The sequence below is a fragment of the Pituophis catenifer genome, unplaced genomic scaffold (genome assembly GCF_029215685.1).
Source record: "Pituophis catenifer annectens isolate HBS135680 unplaced genomic scaffold, rPitCat1.0.hap2 SCAF_2, whole genome shotgun sequence".
Lineage (NCBI taxonomy): Eukaryota > Metazoa > Chordata > Lepidosauria > Squamata > Colubridae > Pituophis > Pituophis catenifer.
Window position 1 is genome coordinate 276,297,806 of NW_027256882.1, and position 21,292 is coordinate 276,319,097.

General features: G+C 40.2%; 1 protein-coding gene across 1 annotated transcript; it reads right to left on the reverse strand.

Moving 5' to 3' along the window:
- Positions 1-2,107: 2,107 nt before the first annotated feature.
- On the reverse strand, positions 2,108-20,873 carry SKP2 (S-phase kinase associated protein 2). The gene is made up of 10 exons (XM_070935947.1): positions 20,820-20,873; positions 16,897-17,141; positions 13,734-13,851; positions 11,614-11,757; positions 10,411-10,545; positions 8,663-8,761; positions 7,563-7,690; positions 5,947-5,998; positions 4,735-4,842; positions 2,108-3,055 (listed from the first exon to the last, which is right to left on the reverse strand). The coding sequence occupies exons 1-10, from the start codon at positions 20,825-20,827 to the stop codon at positions 2,842-2,844; spliced, it is 1,251 nt and encodes a 416-aa protein (XP_070792048.1). The 5' UTR covers positions 20,828-20,873; the 3' UTR covers positions 2,108-2,841.
- Positions 20,874-21,292: the final 419 nt, after the last annotated feature.

Consider the following 21,292-nt stretch of genomic DNA (forward strand, 5'->3'; position numbering starts at 1 on the left):
AATTTGGGTTTTACTTGCTATTTTGTATAGCAGTGTTCTTAGATGCCTTTTTAAAGAAAAAGCAGAGGATATCATAGTGGGCTTTTGGAGTCCTGCCAAAAATTAAAAAATCGTGCTCTTTGGGAATAAGCAAACATCCTTCCTTATCATCTGGCTCATGCCATCTGGGCCAGGAGCTGACATTTTGGGGAATACAAAATCTACACTAAATGTCAAACCTGTCTGATATCACATCAGTGTCTATACCACAAGGGTGCTATCGGGTTCATTTTATCTGTCCCCCTACTGGCCAGTCAAGCAGCAGTGGGAAGGGCTTGTGAACTGTAGGCAATTAGCATTTAGACTCTAGTAGATTTTGAAAGGGTCAACTTTTATTTTCAGTCACATTTTGAGAGGATAAAAAATGTTTCTGTGTTTGCACAGTATGCCTTACCAAGGAAAGGTGCTTGTGGGCTACAGAAAACTCTCGTAATCTTCAACTTGCTGACATTTTGGATCTTCCTAATGATGCAATTAAACGTGCTAAATGCATTTTTTTTTAAATGAGCATCAAAGAAACAATTGAGAGACAAACTATAGATTTTCTGGCCATGATAATTAACAGTAATGAAAATAGGGTGGAAACAAGACAGTCCTTAAAAAGATTTATCTTAAGAACATGCCTTTAAGCCAAAATTTCTTTTAAAAAGCAAACATTGCTGTGTCAAAAATAGTTGAACGTGCACAAATTAAACTCAATACAACTATGCCTTTTTTCAAAATTGTTTTATTTAAAATAATGTATGCTGTGGTTAGTAAATTAATAAATGAATTTTTCTTGCTTTTTTAACTGCTTTGTATGTCACTAACATTTACCATAACAGGAAATACATTTTAGAATGTTAAATCTTTGCACTATTACATAATCCGTGCACATCTTTATAAAATCTTGTAGATAATAGGACTTAATTTTCTTCTTAAATATTGTACTGTTAGGGCCACAAGAGAATTAGGAAAAAGGATATGTCATAGTAATTTCTCATAGTGCATTTAGAACTAATGCAACTATATTTGCCCTTTGAGTCTTTCATGTCGCAAAATTAATATCCTATTTCATGAAAAAAATCAGGTTGCAATTATGTTTTGCTCCTTGGATTTCCCTTATTGGTTTTCTCTTTTAAGGGCAATTTAGTTATATTTTAACTAGACACTTTTATCTTGCTACTATCTTCTCAGCAGAAAAAAAATTAGGTATGCAGGGAAACATGCAGACTTTGAAAAACACATTTTTATGGTTTGGTTGTAAGTTATTTTTAATGTTTTGACAAGATGGTCAATAACAGCAGGATTAGGATGTATTTATTTGTATTATGCCTTTACTTTTTAATTTGCATTTCTATATGTAGTACTGACAGTCCTCTATTAATTTCCTGTTCATTGTCTAAACTTAAAATGGTGTTGAACAAATGGTGGTTATGGTCAGCCATCCTACTAGCCCTGCTATCAAGTGATCGTGATCTAGGTCCTTGGCAACCAACTTCTTGTGGTGTCATGCAATAACATGATTACAATTTGCACTTTCCCTGCTGGCTTCCCACAAGTAAATTCAGTGGGGAAGCCAGCAGAGAATGTTGCAAATTACTCCAGCAAGTATACCCATCTGTGCACTTTCCCCCAGCCCCTCCGTATTCGACCCAAGCTTTGCTGGCTAACTGTGCTTGTGCTGTGCCTCTCCAGTCATCCACATATTACCCCACTCCCTGTCTCACCCAGCGACAGCCACTTACCGTCGGCCAATCTGCTTGTGATTCCCCTGGGACTTATCCCTTCCTGCCAACTAGCCCACTGACTTTGCTTGTGGGAAGCCATCAGGAAATTGCAAGAGGTGCTCACTTAATGAACCACAGTCTTCGCTTAACAGAGGCAATAAGGTCTGCAGCAGTGGGGAAATGTAAAATTTGTTACTACCGGTTCTGTGGGCGTGGCTTGGTGGAGTGTGTAATATGACTAAGAGGCATGGCCATTTTTTTTTTACTTTTAAAACCATTTTTTCTACAACCTCTGGCTGAAGAGGTTGTAAAAAAATGCTTTTAAAAATAAAATAAAAAGCCTCTGATGATTGCACGGCTCAGCTGGGCATGGGGGTGGGGAGGGATTTTTGCTACCGCTTGCAAACCACCTGCCATCGCTAGCGGATTAGGCGATCTGGTCCGAACCAGGAGCATTTCACCCCTGGTCTGCAGGGGTCGCCATTGCTAAGCAATGCAATCATGTGACATTGTGCTGTACAATAACATCACTTAGCTTTGTAAATTCATCCTAAATGCTATTATAAGGGATATCTGTAACAATTAGCGACATTTAGCTATGTTGGTTGTATTCAATGAACATTGAGATACAAGACCAGAAATTCCAGGGCTGTGATCTAAATGGAGAATTAAACTATGATGTTTCCAGGAGTTGTGAGATAAAGGCCAGAATCTTAAGTATATCAGCACAAATAGGTCCTACTCCCTGCAACAACAACAACTGGCATGGATAAAACAGAATATGAACATTTGGACAAGTTTTATTAACTAGAGCTACTTTTTTAAAAAATATATATTTCCACAAGGAGAGCTTGCATATTGCATGGCAACTATTTGTGCATGATTACCGTTTCTTGGATAGGCCTCAGTATAAGTCGTGGAACATTAAAAAAAATACAACTTGTAAAATACTTGATAGCATTTGGTCATAAACTGATAAAACCAGGTCAGTAACTGCAAATTGTGAGATTAAAACGGAATGCCAAGAATTCCACAGTGAAGACTTGAGGAACTCATGTTGCTGTTGGTAGAAGTCAGAGTCTTTCGAGATGTATTAAACCCCAGCCAGATTTCTCAAGTTCAGTCTGCATTGGATTCCCCAAATCTCTTGGTTCTTTTTGCAGCCAATGGTGGGCCTTGCGATAGGTGAAAAATAGGAGGTATTGATCTTTATATGAGGAAGCGTCGCCTTTAAGAGCTGTAGGGAATTGGCAGTCACTATTCCAAAAACTTGCAGTGTTTTGAGCGTAGCAATTTCACCAAGTTCACTAAAAGAAAAAATACAACAAAAGAATTCCTTTAATTTAGTTAGTCTGATTTTTCATGTGTTTAGTACTGAATGATTGGCAGCACACCTCATAGTTGTGACTTAGCTATTCTCTAAATTCAAGGGCATGTTGAAAACCCTGTAATAATTTAATACTCCTGTACATTCTAGAAGTACTAAGTTGTTTGCAAAAGTGTTCATTCCAATATCCATTTAGATGTGGGACTCCGGGCAGTTTACAGCATTAAAAAATTTAAAGGACCTATCATATAATAAAACCGTTAAAAAATAAATAAGCTACTTGATTAGCTACTCCATTTCCATCAGCTCTGAAGAAGCTTCTTGGATGTGAAGCGAAATGTCTTCAAAGAAAAAAAGAAACTTGGAAAGTCCATCTGCCTCTTGAAAAAGCACCTTAGAAGCTTCTTGGATGAGAAATGAAACATCTTCGAAAGAAAGAAAAAAACCCAGAAAGTCCAGCTGCCTCTTGAAAAAACACCTTTGGGACAAGAACAACAAATATACTCGAGTAGGACCATGCACACACTCTAGAGCAGGGGTGAAATGCTCCCGGTTCGGACCGATCGCCCAATCCGGTAGCGATGGCGGTGGGTGGTTCGGAGAACTGGTAGCAAAAGTCCCTGCCCCCCCCCATTACCCAGCTGAGCCTCGCAATCATCAGAGGCTTTTTTTTTATTTTTAAAAGCATTTTTTCTACAACCTCTGGCCGAAAAAATGCTTTTAAAAGTAAAAAAAAAAAAAAAAAAAGCCTCTGATGATCGCGCAGCTCAGCTGGGATCGTCAGAAGCTTTAAAGCCATTTTTTTAACAACCTCTTCAGCCGAAGAGGTTGTAGAAAAAATGGTTTTAAAAGTAAAAAAAAAAAAAGCTGGCCACGCCCACTCAGTCATATTAACCCCCCACTAAGCCACGCACCAGAACCGGTAGTAACAAATTTTACATTTCACACTGTTCTAGAGGATTCCAAATAGAAGTGTTGGATCTTATGGGTGCTTGGTCCAAAGTACATATTTCAAATCATTTTCAAAGCGTGCACAGCCCCATCCTTGAGTAAAGGTAGCATTTAGTCAGTTTCTCACAAATATCCTTCCCCTTTTTTATATTGTACCCCATCCAACTTGAAAAAAACCTTTCTTGGTACCAAGAACAGAATTTTGTTTTGTTTTTAAACAACACCACACATCACAAAGCACAAAAAAGTGCCACTTGAATAAAGCTAAAAGAGCTTGTAACAATCACATAGCATTTTTTAAAAACGACAATAACTTATCACAATTGTTTATGTTCACAAGGAAACACTATGCAGTACAACATTTCACCTGTAGTAGCTTTTTTTTTTTTTTTAATTTGATTTATATGCCGCCCTTCTCCGGAGACTCAGGGCGGCTTACAATGCGTTAAGCAATAGCCTTCATACTTTTGTATATTTATACAAAGTCAGCTTATTGCCTCCACAAACTGGGTCCTCAATTTACCTACCTTAGAAAGGATGGAAGGTTGAGTCAACCTTGAGCCTGGTGAGATTCGAACTTACAGTAATTGCAGACAGCTGGTGTTAATCACAATGTTATCAGTCTGCTGAGCCACCAGGCCTCAAGCTTTTGCTTGAGTAGCTCTCAATTTTAGCACAAAAAACAATTGGATATCAAAAATTACTTACAGTAAAGCAGAGGGAGGTATTTGATAGCATCGACTAAGACTTAGGTGTTCAAGGTGTTTGAGTTGGTGGAAGCAAGCAAAGCATTCAGGCTTCAACATAACACTGTCGCTGTAACGCAAATATTTAAGAAAAAATTATTTTGCATTTATTTAAGATTTGAGTGTCTTTATAAAAATAAAACTTATATTTTATTTAATTCTGGATGTGCATATTCAAGCCTTCCACTTGACTAAGTACTTGTGATGGAATGCAGGATTCCCAGAAGGGAGGGAGTGCATTCCAGAGGCAGCTCAGTCTAGATACTTTGTGTGAGAGAAAGAAGGTGAAGACAGCTCCTCGCTAATGGTTCTCAGAGTATATGCTTGATGTAGATAATAAGATGTTTCAGTTTGGCAAGATGCCAGAGCGGAGGTCGCAGCCGGACCCGACAGTCAGCCCTGGAGGCCATCGTTTACTTTGGATCTTCAGGGCTGCCACATTTAGTGCTGCGGGAAACTGGGAGGGAGGATTGTATGGAGTGGAAAGATATCTAGCCATAATAACGTTCTTTTCTTTGAGAGTCAAGGACATCCTGCCCTGCACCTGGAGTGGTGTGACTGGGAGGCATCTTCAGTTGGGAAGGTGTATTAATTGGACCATGTGATGGACATATGGGTGCTGGGGCAGGGACCTGCAATTTCTGTTGGGTGGGGAAAACCTGGAAGCTCTCAGATTCGGGTTTTCCCAATATGTGCCAATATGACATCTCTAATAAAATGGAACTTTGAGGAACTTCTAGCCTCGCAGTCTTCTTTCGTTGGAGGTGTTACTTGGAACCCTGACATTAACCCAAAGCTCTTCTAAAACTTTAACCAGCACCCCGAACCCCAGGGGGTGCTGTCCAGGGTCCTGAGTCCCGAATGCCAACTCAACACCCTGCGGCATGAAGACTCAGGGAAGATTTGGGGGGGGGGGAGGGGGGAGAGATACAAGGTTTATTTACAGTTGTGGCAAAGATACTTAACAAGCAATGGGTAATTTAGTTGAAAGGGCCAATTCAGAATAGTATACTTTTAATACAGATTTAAGCACTTAAATGTATTATTATCCAATATTAATCTATCGCTTATACATGGCATATGATGCATTTTAATTCATTCTATAATATTGTTTTTTTTATTAAAAGCACAAAGCTTTCAAAGATGCAGACTAGTATTCAGTTGCAGTACTTACCTTAAATCTAAATGGATTAGACCAGAGCATCTCTCTAGTAATGTTTTAACATCTGAAAATGAAAAAATGAAATATAATCTGTCATTCATACCTACTCAATGGCACTGTCCAGTATATGACCTTACAACAATGCCATAAATTACTTGGGTCAGAAGTATATTTTCTACTAGGATTTGAAAAGGCTACTTTAGTTTTAACACATTTTTTCATACTAGAAAACACAACATCTACAGATAAACCTGTTCATTTAGTGACCGAAGTTATAATGGCACTGAAAAGTGACTTATGATTGTTTTTCACTTGTGACTGTTGCAGCATCCTCCTAGTCACATGATCAAAATTCAGACACTTGGCAATTGATTCATATTTATGACAATTGCAGTGTTGTGGGGTCATGTGCTCCCTTTTTGCGACAAGCAAAGTCTATGTCAAATTCATTAGCAACCATGTTACTAAATAACTACAATGATTCCGTTAACCGCAGCAAGAAAGATCATAAAACGAGGCAAAAGCTCACTTAACAAATGTTTCACTTAGCAACAGAAATATTGGGCTCAATTATGGTAGCAAGTTGAGGATACAGTCAGTCTCAGTAATTTTCACTGCAATGGAAGCACCAATGCAATATTACTGTATTTTTCGGAGTATAAGACGCACCTTAGTTTTTGGGGAGGAAAATAAGAAAAAAGCTGATTGGCAGGTGTAATGCCCCCAATCAGCTGTTCCCAGAGGTGAATTTTAGCAACAGGTTCCTTGGTTGTGAGCTCTGTGCCTTGCTTTTTTTTCTGCTTCTGAAACTTCTGAAACTCTGTTTCAGAAAAAACTTTTTTTCCTGCCTCTGAAAGCCTCCGAAACAGAGCTTCAGAAAAAAAAGCCTCTGAAGCTCTGTTTGGGGGCTTTTTTCTGAAGCTTCGTTTCTGATGCTTTTTTCAGCCTCTGAAACCTCCGTTTGAGAAGCTGGGTGGGGCTACATTCGGAGTATAAGACGCACCCAGATTTTCACCCTCTTTTTTGGGGGGAAAAAGGTGCGTCTTATACTTCGAAAAATATGGTATCTTGCAAAACCAGGCAGATGTTGTTTAATGCCGTTAAAAGGTATTGTAAAAGGATGTAAAATATTCCAAGTAAAACTGCCTTTTGCAATTGACTGATGGTGATTTTGTCAATGTGACTGAGTTCAAGTGAAATTATTATATAGACCAAAAAAAATGGAAATCATAGCTGTTGCTGGCCTTTATATGCATCGAGTTTTTCCCCAAGAATGTGAGAGGTTGTACTGTATTGGCACAGTATATGTGGGAATCCAAAAGTAAACGGTAGTATTTATTCTGAATATGGTAGAAGCGGGATGAAAGCAGTATCCAAGTCTCAGCACAGGTTCGGATTCTGAAAATTTTGTTGACATTAGCGCTATACCTGGCTTTGAGAGGCATGTCAAACCACAGTACAAAAAGCATATTAAAATTTCTTTAACAGGTGGTTTTAAGATTTTAAGGAGAAAAACGGGTGTGTAACCGAACTCCTGTTCAATTACAGTGGAGTCCCCCCTCAACCCAAATTATCACAAGAGGAATGGTGTAGGTTACCTGAATCCACTGTTTCAAAAGAAAACTCACCTGGGATCAGGAGATTCTGTCTGTATCCACTAAGGTTCAATTGCAATAGTTTGGAAGGAACATGACTGACTACGATCTTCAAATGCTCAGCTGTGAAGTCACACCAGCCTAAATTCAATTCTTCTAACCTAAATTGAGAAAGAATACATTCTAATAATTATCTACCAATTATAGTACGCCTCCCAAAATCATCTGTCATGAGATATAAATTTGATGAATACATATCAACTGAGTTTTGAAAGCATCAAAATATCTAGAAATTGTATAAAAATACAAATGTAAAACACTTCTAATTTGAAATTCGAACATATAATGTCTCACCTTCATTTAATTTTTTATACAACGAAACACTATGGCAATGAAGGCCAGTAGATTCAGAAGTGAAAAAGAAAAATCAATCACAATACATAAGTTTCACTCGCTGTGCTAAGCCATAATTTAATGTAGGTTTGTTAAACCAGAATGCTGGCTTCACTAACTGCATTGAATTGTGGCTACATCCTACAACAACTGGGTTCAAATTAACATGCTAAACTAAATTCAAATAAACACTACAGATTAGCAAGATATGTGAACCCAGTTCTTATGTATAAAATTTGTTGTTCTCCATAACAGCATTTCTATTAGCAGAACTGGGCTGTGATGGATTTTTAAAAATTTTAGTTCTTCTAATGTCCCTGAAATCTATTGTGGGGTTTTGGGCAACCTTTGACCAAGAGGGAAAGCAGTACCAGGTCTGCAGAAAAAGAGAAAATTGGCAAATATCTTAGAGGAAATTCCACAGCCATCCCATTTGGTACCATGGTGTAAAAAATGATACAACTTGATCTATGGCTTCCCTTACACATCATCCACACCTAGCTACTTGTGCTACTTCTTTTTATTCCAAGATATTTTTTGTTATGCATCATATTTATTAGTTTCTTTCACCTGTGCACAACTCAACATGTGAATGCCTAGATGACCACTCAACCCCACAGCAACTTGTCCCTCTAACCTGAACTCCGGATTGTTATTAAGAGTTTCCATCAACAAATCCAGTTTAGAATATTTAACACTAGTGCTAAATTCAAGGTAATCTCTCATGTAAATCATATTACCTTAGACAGCTTTTCAACAACACTTCCACGGTATCTGCAGAGAATCCAGAACATCCAGATAAGTTTAGCCGGACCAAATTGGGGTTTTGTGCTATACTTCTAAAAAAAGAAAGAGAAAACCGCCTTTTATGTCCTTACCCTCAAAATAAACAGAAAATTTTAAAATATTGCTTCTTGATTAATGAGTTATTATTGATCTACTACTAAAAAGTTTGTTAAGTTGATGAATGGACAGATCAATTCTATAGAGAAGGACAAGGAAGTAATGGAGGTAGAAAAAAGGATTCCATAAAACTCTTTTGGCACAGGTTACAGGACAGAAGATGAGTACAGATAGTCCTTGCTTAATGACTTCCTTGTTTAATGACTGTTTGAAGTAACAGTGAAAAAGTAATTTTATGACCTGACCTTGCGTGTCACAACATTCCCGCAGTCATGTGATTAAGATTTGGGAGTAACTGGGTAGGCATTTACAATTGCAGCTGTACGATTGCCATTTGCACACTACACAACCAGTTTCCAAAAAGTTAATGGAGAAACCGGCAGTAAACTCACAAGTCGTGGTCACATAATGTCCGATTTAACAACCATGTCCCTTGGTCATAAAGAGTTGCCAGTCTCAATTGAGGTCATTAAGCAAGGACTAAAAAGGTAAAGGTAAAGATTCCCCGCGCATATATGTGCTAGTCATTCCTGACTCTAGGGGGTGGTGCTCATCTCTGTTTCTAAGCCAAAGAGCCAGAGCTGCCCGAAGACGTCTCCGTGGTCATGTGGCTGGCATGACTCCACGCCGAAGGCGCATGGAACGCTGTTATCTTCCCACCAAAGGTGGTCCCTATTTTTCTACTTGCATTTTTTACGTGCTTTCTGCTAGGTTGGCAGAAGCTGGGACAAGTAACAGGAGCTCACTCTGTTATATGGCACTAGGGATTCAAACCGCCAAACTGCTGACTTTTCTGATCGACAAGCTCAGTTCCTTAGCCACTGAGCTACCGCATCCCCTCAAGCAAGGACTACCTGTATGCAAAAATTGTTTAATTTTTGATTCTGCAGCTGAGCTGGGGACTATTTTATTTCTTACATTTTTTATCACTGACACAAAGGGGAAGGAAATAAACTGATGAGGAGGTAAACACAATACTTCCTGTGATTTACAGCTGAGGGGCACAGGATCTTCAACAGTTCTGTGAATCTGCAAAGCTTTTGAGCCTGCCTCTACATACCTCCACCTTACGTTGTTATTATTATTTATAATAACCAGCCCACTTCCAAAGACTCTGGGAAAACTTACAACACCCAAAATATAATTTAAAACAAAAACACAACAAAGCCTGATAAAGCAGTGGTCCCTAACCTGTTGGCCACGGCCTATTAGTGGACCGTGAGTAGTTTGCAGCCAGGCCGTGGAAAGGGCCGGTGAGTACGCATCCTCAGTGTGAGCAGTGGGTGAACACACAACGTGCTCGAGCAAATGGATCTGTGCGTGCGCACACGCTTGCTGGCCACTCGCACGGAACCATCCCCTCTACTACCACCCCCGCGCCAGTCTGCAAAGCTAGAAACATCGGGAACCCAGTTATAAAAGATAATAGTCCATAGAAATACAATCCTAGCAATCAAAACAATGAGCTTCCACCAACACATGAACTCCAGGTCTGTGAACCGAGCAAGAACTCTGTCAAGGATTTCTTACGACTTTTTCTTCTTGAAGTCAACATCAAAAATTAACACATTTTTTAATTGCTCACCTAACGATATCAGAAGAAAGTACGAGACCTTCTAGGCTGAGATTCTGCAGACTCTGGCATCTGCCAAGGATATCTTCGAGATCTAGAACATTTATTGTACAATTTGATAAATCCAGATGTTGCACACAAAGTGCCCTAAGAAAGAAAAGACAAGCAAGGATGTGAGGAAAACAGTGGAATACATTTCTTTAAAACAAAACAAAACAAAATACAGTGCTAGCAAAATCATAGAATTGTTGAATTATATAGTTTAAGGCAGGGGTGTCAAACTCAAGGCCTGAGGGCCGGATCCGGCCTGCGTGATGCTTAAATCTGGCCCACAGGACCACCCTGGAAACAATGAAGGACCGGCCTGCAGTGCTTCTGCCAGTGAAAATGGAGCTCGGGCGGCCCTCCCAAGCTCCATTTTCACTGGCAGAGGGTTGCAGGAGGCTGTGTCAGCCAAAAACGGAGCTCGGGAGTCCTCACTTAATGACCAGTCATTCTATGACAGTTCAACATTACGATGGTGACAGAATGGGTACTTTACAGCATGTAAAGAACCCCCCTCCCATCTGTCATAAATGGTTGCTCCACCCTCCCTTCATCATGTGATCGCAAATCAGGGGAGTCAGCTTTATGTTCCATAATCACATGACTGTGATTCGCGATTCCCCCCCCCAGTTTCCAACAAAAAACACCTATTCAAATGAATGGTTTCATTTAATGACCACGGTGTCCACTTAACAACCGAGGCATTTTCTTAATGATCACCACGAAAAGAATCTGAAAATTACTTCTGGTCAATGGGTGCCCCAATTTATGACTACAATGACTTACAACCATAATTCTTGGCTCAATTATGGTCGTAAATCAAGGAATAGCTTTATATATGAAGGCTAGATGATCCAAAACAAAGCATCAGTCTATAGCCGCAATGTTATTTTGTTTTGTGCCTAACCACGCCCATCACGACAGCTTGTCTTTTCAGTAGACAACTCTACCAGAGTGAACATTTTTTGCTCTCAGCCAAAAAAAAAAAAAGATTGTCTATTCACACATTGCACTGCACTGATGTCCAGTGCCAAAGTCTAGGTCAGCTGACAAAGTTTCCTAGTTCACTTGAAAATTGTTCTTTTCATTTTGCAAAACATACAACAGAGTATTAGTAGTCAGACAGGAACTGTAAAAATAAAGGATATTGTCTCAGTTTGGTGCATTTACCTGTTTGTTTTAAACAAAGGTGTCGCAATGCAGGACCTTGGACAGCGGAAGGCGATCACTCCCAAGGGCAACAATTGGCCAATCACTCCTGGCAAAAGATTTTTACCTGCAAGATCAAGACTTTGCCAGAGCGACTCATCAAGCCTTTAAAAAAGAAGAAAAAAAAAGGGGGGGGGAAGGAATTAATTTAACAGCAATTGAAGCAAAAATATTAGCATAACTGAGGTGGTCATGAGCCAATTATTATACAATATTCATTAAAAAATCATAAAAATCAGTCACAATTCACTTAATCACCTTGCTTACCAATGCAAGTTCTGGTCGCAGTTGTGGTTGTAAGTTGACATACTGTACATGCATACAGGGGTGAAATCTAAAATTTTTCCCTACCGATTCTGTGAGTGTGACTTGGGGGGGGTGGGTTGTCCTGTGACTGAGTGGGCGTGGCCAATTCGATGTCACTCACAGCCACGCCCACTCAGTCACAAGACCCCCTCCCACCAAGCCACGCCCACAGAACCCGGTAGGAAAACTTTTTAAATTTCTATTCTGCCACCCACTCATCACCCGCTCTCTCTTCGCTTTGGGTCAGGGGCCAGGGCCTAGGGATGCACCATTCCCTGGGGCCCTGGAGCCGCCGCCTGCTCGCTGCCTGCCTCAACCAGGTCAGGGAATGCACCATTCCCCGATACCAGCCTTGCCCTGGAGCCGCTGCCCGCTCTCTCATCGCCAAGCGGCGTGTCCTTACCTTCTCCCCCGGCTGGCTGTCAGGGAAGGCAAGCGCCTGAAAGTTACCAGAGTCGCTCACTCTCCTTCTTGAATGTGCCGCCACCATCACCACCCTGGTCCACATGCTGGCTGCGCAAGCACACACCCAACCTGCCACTGATGAGTGAATTAAATAAACGGTGTGCGCTTGTGCAGCCGGCGCATGGACCAGAGCGGCGATGGTGGCGGCACATTCAAGAAGGAGAGTGAGCGACTTCGGTAACTTTTGGGTGCTTGTCTTCCCTGACAGCCAGCCACGGGAGAAAGGTGAGCAGTAGGATACACCGCATGGCAAAGGGCGAGCAGGCAGCGGCTCCAGGGCAGGGCTGGTATTGGGGAATGGTGCATTCCCCGACCTGGTTGAGGCAGGCGGCGAGAAGGCGGCGGCTCCGGAGTGGGTGGGTGGGCAGAGCCTCCAGCTGCCATTGCTACCAGTTCTCTGAACTACCGGCCATCATTGCTACCAGATCGGCCGCTCCGGTCCAATCCGGTAGCATTTCACCCCTGCATATGTTTATACATATATGGGAAACAATGGTGTCAAGAAGTACAGACACTATGAAAAGTGAATAAATATTATGTGCGTTGGGCAAAATCTGCACAGAACCTCATTTAAAAAAACAGAGAGAGAGCCAAAGTGATAAATCCGTTCAGATCTGAGACAGAAAATATTACAACAATTCCAAAGCCTGCAATTAAAATTCCATCTCCAACAAAGATGATTAGGGGTCTGGAGGCTAAAACATATGAAGAACAGTTGCAGGAACTGGGCATGTCTAGTTTAATGAAAAGAAGGACTAGGGAAGACATGATAGCAGTGTTCCAATATCTCAGGGGTTGCCACAAAGAAGAGGGAGTCAAGTTATTCTTCAAAGCACCTGAGGGCAGGACAAGAAGCAATGGGTGGAAACTAATCAAGGAGAGAAGCAATTTAGAACTAAGGAGAAATTTCCTGACAGTTAGAACAATTAATCAGTGGAACAACTTGCCTGCAGAAGTTGTGAATGCTCCAACACTGGAAGTTTTTAAGAAGATGTTGGATAACCATTTGTCTGAAGTGGTGTAGGGTTTTCTGCTTGGGCAGGGGGTTGGACTAGAAGACCTCCAAGGTCCCTTCCAGCTCGGTTATTCTATTCTATTCTATTCTAAAATTCCATCCCAATATCATGCTATTATTTTTGAATGCGGTGTATTGTTGCCTCAGATATGACTAGTGAAACTCCTAAGTCACTGAATTCCTACTGAAATTAATAAATCATATCAATGCTCAAAGGAAACCAATTCAGCAAATAGTGGAAAGGAGAATGCTTTTGTATATATACACTTTTATTTAGAAATCGACAGCCACTTACGAAAGGCGATGCCATCTCTGACAAACCTGGGAAACTTTCAGCAAATCGGTCAAGTTTAGATAGGAAAAGATTCCCAACAGCAGTTCATCTGGCAAAGTATCCCAAGAAATACTGGTACCTTTTGGGGATGAGAGGAAAGAATTATTATGAGTCAAGCTTGATGCTTCAAGATGTGTGGGTTTCCACATTCTGGAATGGAATTCTGAAAGTTGAAGTCCACACATTGAAGCTGCCAAGATTCAGAATTGCTTTAACTGGTCCATTGACTGATAAACCACATTTTTCCAGCATCTTTTGCACTGGAAAGCCAGCTTGTGGTCTCCAACTCATGGAGAACACTGTATTTCTTCCTTTCAGCAAAGAATGTACCTGTCACACAAGTGTCTCTGGAACATCATTCCCGCAGAGATTAGAATGGCCCCCACTCTTTGGTTCTGCCAGTAGGCCTGGGAAACCCAGAACAGGATGGAGCCCATAAAATGGCTCATTTTATTTTTTTTTTTAATTTGATTTATATGCCGCCCTTCTCCGGAGACTCAGGGCGGCTTACAGTGCAATAGCCTTCATACTTTTGTATATTTATACAAACTCAGCTTATTGCCCCCCACAAACTGGGTCCTCAATTTACCTACCTTAGAAAGGATGGAAGGCTGAGTCAACCTTGAGCCTGGCAAGATTCGAACTTACTTTAATTGCAGACAGCTGGTGTTAAATTACAGTACTTTAGTCTGCAGAGCTATCCAGGCTCCTGGATATATGATGTGTTGTCGTTGCGAAGGGGGGGGGGGGCGGGTATTTTATTTTATTATATACGATTCTCTCTTTTATTGGTTTTATTGTTTTTTTATATATTTTTATATTCTTGTAAGCTGTCTTTAGTCGCCATGTGTGAATAGAGGGCAATATAAATCTCCTAAATAAATAAACTACAGGTGGGAGAAATGTCTGGTGCCTAACATGTTTTACTTTAGCATTAGGGAAAACCGTTTCAATTTTCTTGGGCTGCTTAATCTTAATTTGTTTTTATTATGCACATTGTGATTCTGCAGTAATTTATTCTTAAGTAGTATATGTTTCAAAACTATGAATGTTGTACTCTTAGTGGTCAGGTTTTCAAAAATCTATTTTAGAGCGCCTATAAACATTGTTCATAAAACAAATTGAAGCACTGACTTCAAATCATTAATTTTGGATCTTACATGGTTTGAAACAAAAATCCACAGTAACACACACATACAACAGAATCCAAAACAGCTTTCAACAATCAAAGTTTACAGAGTTCCATGTAACTCACTTCAAGGTAAATACAATGGGATTGCAAACTAGTCTGAAAAAATGAAACATGGTTTTCAGAAAATGGAACAGTTGAATGTTAGCCAGGGTATTAAATTACTAAATTAACTTGCCTTTTTCAATATTCCCAACTGATAAATATATTTATCTGCAAATAGTGACTAATATAAATCTAATTTTGAAGATGTGGGGTCAGCCAGTTTAAGAAATACCCTGCTCCAGTGGTGAAATCTGAACCGGTTTACTACCAGTTTGCTGGCTGTGCATGCGTGCTGCGCGTGCATAAGTGCAGTGCGCACCACGCATCAAATGCGAGGTGTGCGCATGCAGTGCACGCCAAAAGGAGGCATGGGGTAAATACAACAGTGCGCGCGCGGGGGGGGTGTGATCAGCTGTGGCACGCGATCTTTTTTTTTACTTTTAAAAGCATTTTTTTTACAACCTATTCGGACGAATAGGTTGTAAAAAAAATACTTTTAAACAGGGTGGATTTGATTTAAATCGAGTCGATTTAAATCATGATTTAAATCACTAGTAAAAAGGCTTGATTTAAATCAACTCGATTTAAATCATAATTTTTAAAGAGCAACTGTCATCTCTGCTACTCCTTTGACCCACTGTTGACTCACCGATAGTCCCAGTGTTGCAGAATATACAGCCTTGTGCTGCATAACTAAGCTCCATTTCATGCTGAATAAACTAAATTATTTATGTATCTAAAATAGAAAACTATCTTACGATAGATTTTTACCCCAAAAGTTTTTTATTAAAATAAATTCAATAAAAATCAAAAAAATCTGATTTAAATAAAAAAATCCGATTTAAATCAAAAAAATCTGATTTTTTTGATTTTTTTAAAAAAATCATTGATTTTTATCCACCCTGCTTTTAAAAGTAAAAAAAAAAAAAAAAAAAGGTTCTGACGATCACACGGCTCAGCTGTGATCGTCAGAGCCTTTTTTTTAACCTTTTAAAAGCATTTTTTAAAAGAAGCAGCAAGCGGGCGACCGGGTGTGCATGGGTGGAGGGGCCCAGGGATTTTTGCTACTGGTTCTCCAAACCACCCACCGCCATCGCTACCGGATAGGCTGATCTGGTCCGAACCGGGAGCATTTCACCCCTGCCCTGCTCATACCCTGCAGTCAGTCAGTGTGCTGAATGAATTCAGTCACTCTGATTTGCAAATTATGGTTTACAGCAAGTCTGTTGTGTTACTTTAGGCAACTGTTTCTTGGCAACAAACCAAGATTAAGGAAAACTAATCTATAATAGGTGAATCCAACAAATGTTTGTTTTATGTTTTTTGTTTTATTAAATTTATATACCGCCCTACTCCCAAAGGACTCAGGGCAGTGAACAGGCACAAAATAAAATACCTAAATACAAAAGTTAGAAACATAATTAAAACCAAATTAAATAATTTAGCCCAAGACAATTAAAAATCCCAATAATTTAAAACAAATTAAAATTTCAATTTAAAAATTTAAAAGAAAGGGGAGAAAATTAGGCCAGGCCGGGTTGCTGGAATAGGAGGGTCTAAGAGCACGGTGGAAAATGCACAGATCCGGGATCCTCCGTATCTCCGGGGAGAGCTCGTTCCAGATAGTGGATGCCCCCACAGAGAAGGCCCTCCTCCTGGGGGCCGCCAGTCAACACTGCTTGGCTGACGGCACCCGGAGGAGCCCCTCTCTATGACAGCGTACCGGCCGGTGGGAGGCTGTTTGTGGTAGTAGGTGGTCCCGTAAATAAATCAACCTGCTTTTATAGCTAAAAAAAATTAAAATGGTACTAGCAATTTGGACTTTATCATTATCCTAAGGTAGAATTTTGAATAGCTTTTTTGTGGGGAGGGAGCAAGAAAGGGTCTTACCTGCTACTATCTCTTGAAGCAGTCTAGGCTGGTGGATAATCAGAAATTTGCTTTCCCTCACTTTTTGCCGCTTGGTGGGTGGACCCACACACATCAACAGATCCTGGGGGGTGTTCTCACTGTCCAGTTTAAGAGCAGACACTCCCATGCCTGCAAGGAGATCTGAAGTCTTGTTGGGATGCCAGGTCCATGGGACACTTGTAGTGATGTTGCTCCCCAAATCTGGAATTTCCTGAAGATGTCTCCTGCAAGGATACAAAGGCCTCACAGCTACCATTTTACATGCAACCCATAATAGCTCTTCAGCCAACACAGGAACAGAGACTTAATAGCAATAGCAACAATACTTGGACTTATATACTGCTTCACATAATGGTGAAATCTGAACCGGTTGGCTATTGGTTTGCTGGCTGCGCATGCACTTCAAGCGTGCGCTGTGCATGCGCACCAAACACGCGCTGCACGCGTGCATGCACAGCACACACCAAAAAGAGACTTGGGAAGGTAAGTAGAACAGCAAGGGGAGGGATCAGCTGTGCCGCATGATTTAGGCTAAACAGTGAGGCACAGCTGATTGTCGGAAATACTGGTTCGGAGGAACCGGTAGCTTTTTAAACTACAGGTTCAACCGAACCAGTAGCTAACTATTGGCTCACCTGAACCAGTAGTTTTTATCACTATCAATTCGCCTGAACCGGAGCAAACCGGTAGCATTTCATCCCTGGTTTCACAGGGCTTTACTCTCTAAGCGATTTAGAGTCAGCATACTGTCCCCCAACAATCTGGGTCCTCATTTGACCGATTTCGGAAGGATGGAAGGTTGAGTCAACCTTGAGCCACTCAGAATTTACACCTTTAAAAATTACACCTTTAAAAAATGATGTGAGAGGCACAGATAGTTGCTTCTCTTCCAGAAAACTGCTGAGGCCAGGGATTGTTCTATCCTGACAGGATTGGTCAAAGATTTCAATAAATGACAAGCATATCAATCTAGGAAGAATGATTTGTGTGTGTGTGTGTTATGCAAGTTGGACATGCCCAAAATTATCTTGCTAGAAATTTAGCCTGCTAAGACTGTGTTCTGCTTGAATAGATCCTGTACTAGGAATTCACAAAGCAAGTAGCTGTTTTCCCAGAAAACTGCATAATTGGTACAATAAACACTGCCCTAGTAAGGCAGTGTCAATAATTGAAGTAGTTAAGACTCAGAATCATTATTATTATGGAAGAAGAGAGCTAAAAGTTCCCGATACGTTTATTCCTTACTTGACTGGGATGCCTTCATACATTACTATGTACATTACTACTAGTTCTTGATGTACAACCGTAATTGAATCTGGAATTACAGTCAAATGTTGTTCTGGTCGTTAAGATCAGCTTATGATCATGTCCAATTTTTTGTTTTTTTGCAGCTGTCATTAAGCAAACACTGTGGTCCTAACGCAAACAGCATCATCATTAAGCAAACATTGTCATCAAGTACAGTCACTGTTTGCAAAAGGTGATTATTGCCAGAAAGAGAAAGTAAATGCTGGTTTCCGACCAAAAAAAAAAAAAAAAATTGTAAATAATTGCAGTCACCACCATGGACTGTTGCAAATGCCTGTAAATGCAGGCCAGTTGCTGAGCACTCAAAATTTGATCACTTGGCAGGGTGGGGGCAGCTGTTGGAACTTTGAACCTGGTCACAAGTACCTTTTTTGGCATATGTTGTGATTTCAAATTTATTTTTTATTCAACATATTGTATGGAGTCAAACACTATAACTTAGAAAACAGATGTATTATTTAACAATGTGAGTAAATCAAAATAATTGCGGCTTTTGAATAAACCGAGGCTTGCTGTGTGATGGATGAATTAAGCCAAGGAGATTCCCTACAACCAAAACAATACCATCAAAATACATACCAAGTACATAAATGTATTCTGTGGTAAGATGGGCGGTGAATAAATTTGATTTGATTGATTGTTAGATAGCTAGATAGACAGACTGATAGCTAGATTAGATTAGATTAATAGGTAGGTAGCAGTGGTGGGTTGCCCCCGGTTCGCACCGGTTCTATAGAACTGATAGTAAAACCGGCGGGTGGCTCCGCCCACTGACCCTGACATCATGAAAACGCTTCTGCGCAGGCGCAGAAGAGCACGCATATGTATGAAGCGAGAGAGCACACGCAGCCCCATTGCGAACCGGTAGTAAAGGTAAGTAAAACCCACCTCTGGTAGGTAGGTAGGTAGGTAGATAGATAGATAAGATAGATAGATAAGAAAGAAAGAGAGAGAGAGAGAGAGAGAGAGAGAGAGAGGGAGAGAGAGAGAGAAAGAAAGAAAGAAAGAAAGAAAGAAAGAAAGAAAGAAAGAAAGAAAGAGAAAGAAAGAAAGAAAGAAAGAAAGAAAGAAAGAAAGAAAGAAAGAAAGAAAGAAAGAAAGAAAGAAAGAAAGAAAGAAAGAAAGAAAGAAAAAGATATACTGGATTGGGAGACTGACAGCTTGTTATAATTATCATCAGAAATTGTTTGGATGGATGGAAGTCCTGCATGGAAGAATAAAACACCCTGTTTCAACAGAAGACTAAAATAGTCTTTGGCTTCTATCTATTCATTTAGTCACCATAAGTTACAAGGGCACTGAAAAAAAGACTTATGACTGTTTTTCACACTTACGACCATTGCAGCATCTCCAATGGTCATGTGATCAAAATTCAGATGCTTGTCAACCCATTTATATTTATGACAGTGGCAGTGCCCTGAGGTCATGTGATCACCTTCTGCAACCTTCTGATAAGCAAAGTCAAAGGTGGGAAGCCAGATTCACTTAACCATCTTACTAACTTAACAACTACAGTGATTCCCTTAACAAAAGTTGCAAAATGGGACAAAATTCACTTAAGAATTGTCTTGCTTAGCAATAGAAATTTTGTGTTCAATTGTGATTGTAAATTGAAGACTACCTATGTAGAGAGCCAGATGATGGCAACTACAAACCCTCGGATCCTGTTTACAAGAATATCAATGGACAAGTTGATGTCGTTGCACTCAATGGAACCTTTGACAATATCTTTTTTTTTAATAATTTTTTTATTAGAGCATTAAAAATCAAAATCAAAAACAAATGTATAATAATTTTTCTATCACAGTGTAACATTGCCAAATATCCATATATATATATACACGAGTAATCAGAGAGTAAAAATAGAAAATATTTACAGATTCTTGTATACAAATTTATCTTTCCAATACTTATTGATTACCATAAATATACAATCATCTAAAATTATAATCCAACATTATCCTTTGTCTCTCTCCCATCGTTTCTGGGTCCAATCATACCACATATTTCAACTACCATAAAAATCTGAGTCTCTTTTATCCTTGATCAGTTTTGTAAGTCTGAACCTTTGACAATATCTAAATGACACGTTGCATCATTGTACATAGATGCAACAGCCTTTGGTATAAAGCACTTTTGCATTCAAATACAGCATTTCCAAATACAGTTTAGCAACACCCCTTGCAATACTATGAGACGATTTCCCATCAGTATGTACCTTTTTAACTGCATTCAAAGACAAAGAGTCCCCATATTCAGTCCATATGCACACCTGCACAGGTCTGTTCAGGCATTGTTCAAATCCATGTGCTAAGCACACCTATCCACCTGTGCCAAGGGTGCATATGGAGAATGCGCCAGTCTCCTAACTTTCCTAACTTCTTTGCACTTCTCATGCAAATATTTATTATGCGGATTCCTTGGGGATCCTCTGCAGTAAATAGATGTGCGGTTATCACCTGAAAAGTACATGCCCGATTTGTGAATTGCATTCCGCGTTTAGCCGAAACACCAAACGACCCCGCAAACAAGGCGCGTAAACCAATCCCGCCGCTCCTAATCTTTTCTTTGCAGCTGCATCCATTAATCTTTACCTGTGCATGATGCTCAAAAGGGTGATGATGCATGAAGAACGGGGATCTCCGATCCTTCGGCTTTTGCTTTCCCGCGCCTTCCCTTGCTCAGCTTTGTTGATGTAGTTAAATTTGCCGCAGCTCCGGAAACCCAGCAAAAAAAAAAAAAAAAAACCTCGCGCGCTCGATCTGCCCGGGCTAACGTTCTCCTAGACCTCGCGGGGGCTCTCGGGAGTTGTAGTTCTTTTGTAGTGGCAACAGTTTCCCCGTGTAACAGTCCTGTACCTCACGGCGACGCCTTCTTTAGATTGTGGGAAGAAAACGTCCATCAATCTTATTCAGAGCATTTGTTTCCTTCTGTTCGTTTCCAGTTGCGGGAAAGGGCGATCTGGGAAAAACGTGTTTGTAATAATTTTGCCTAACTTCTATAAAATGCTGCAGCGTCTATGAAACCTCTATTAACTGCAAATAAAAAGTCAGCCGTTAGTGCTGCG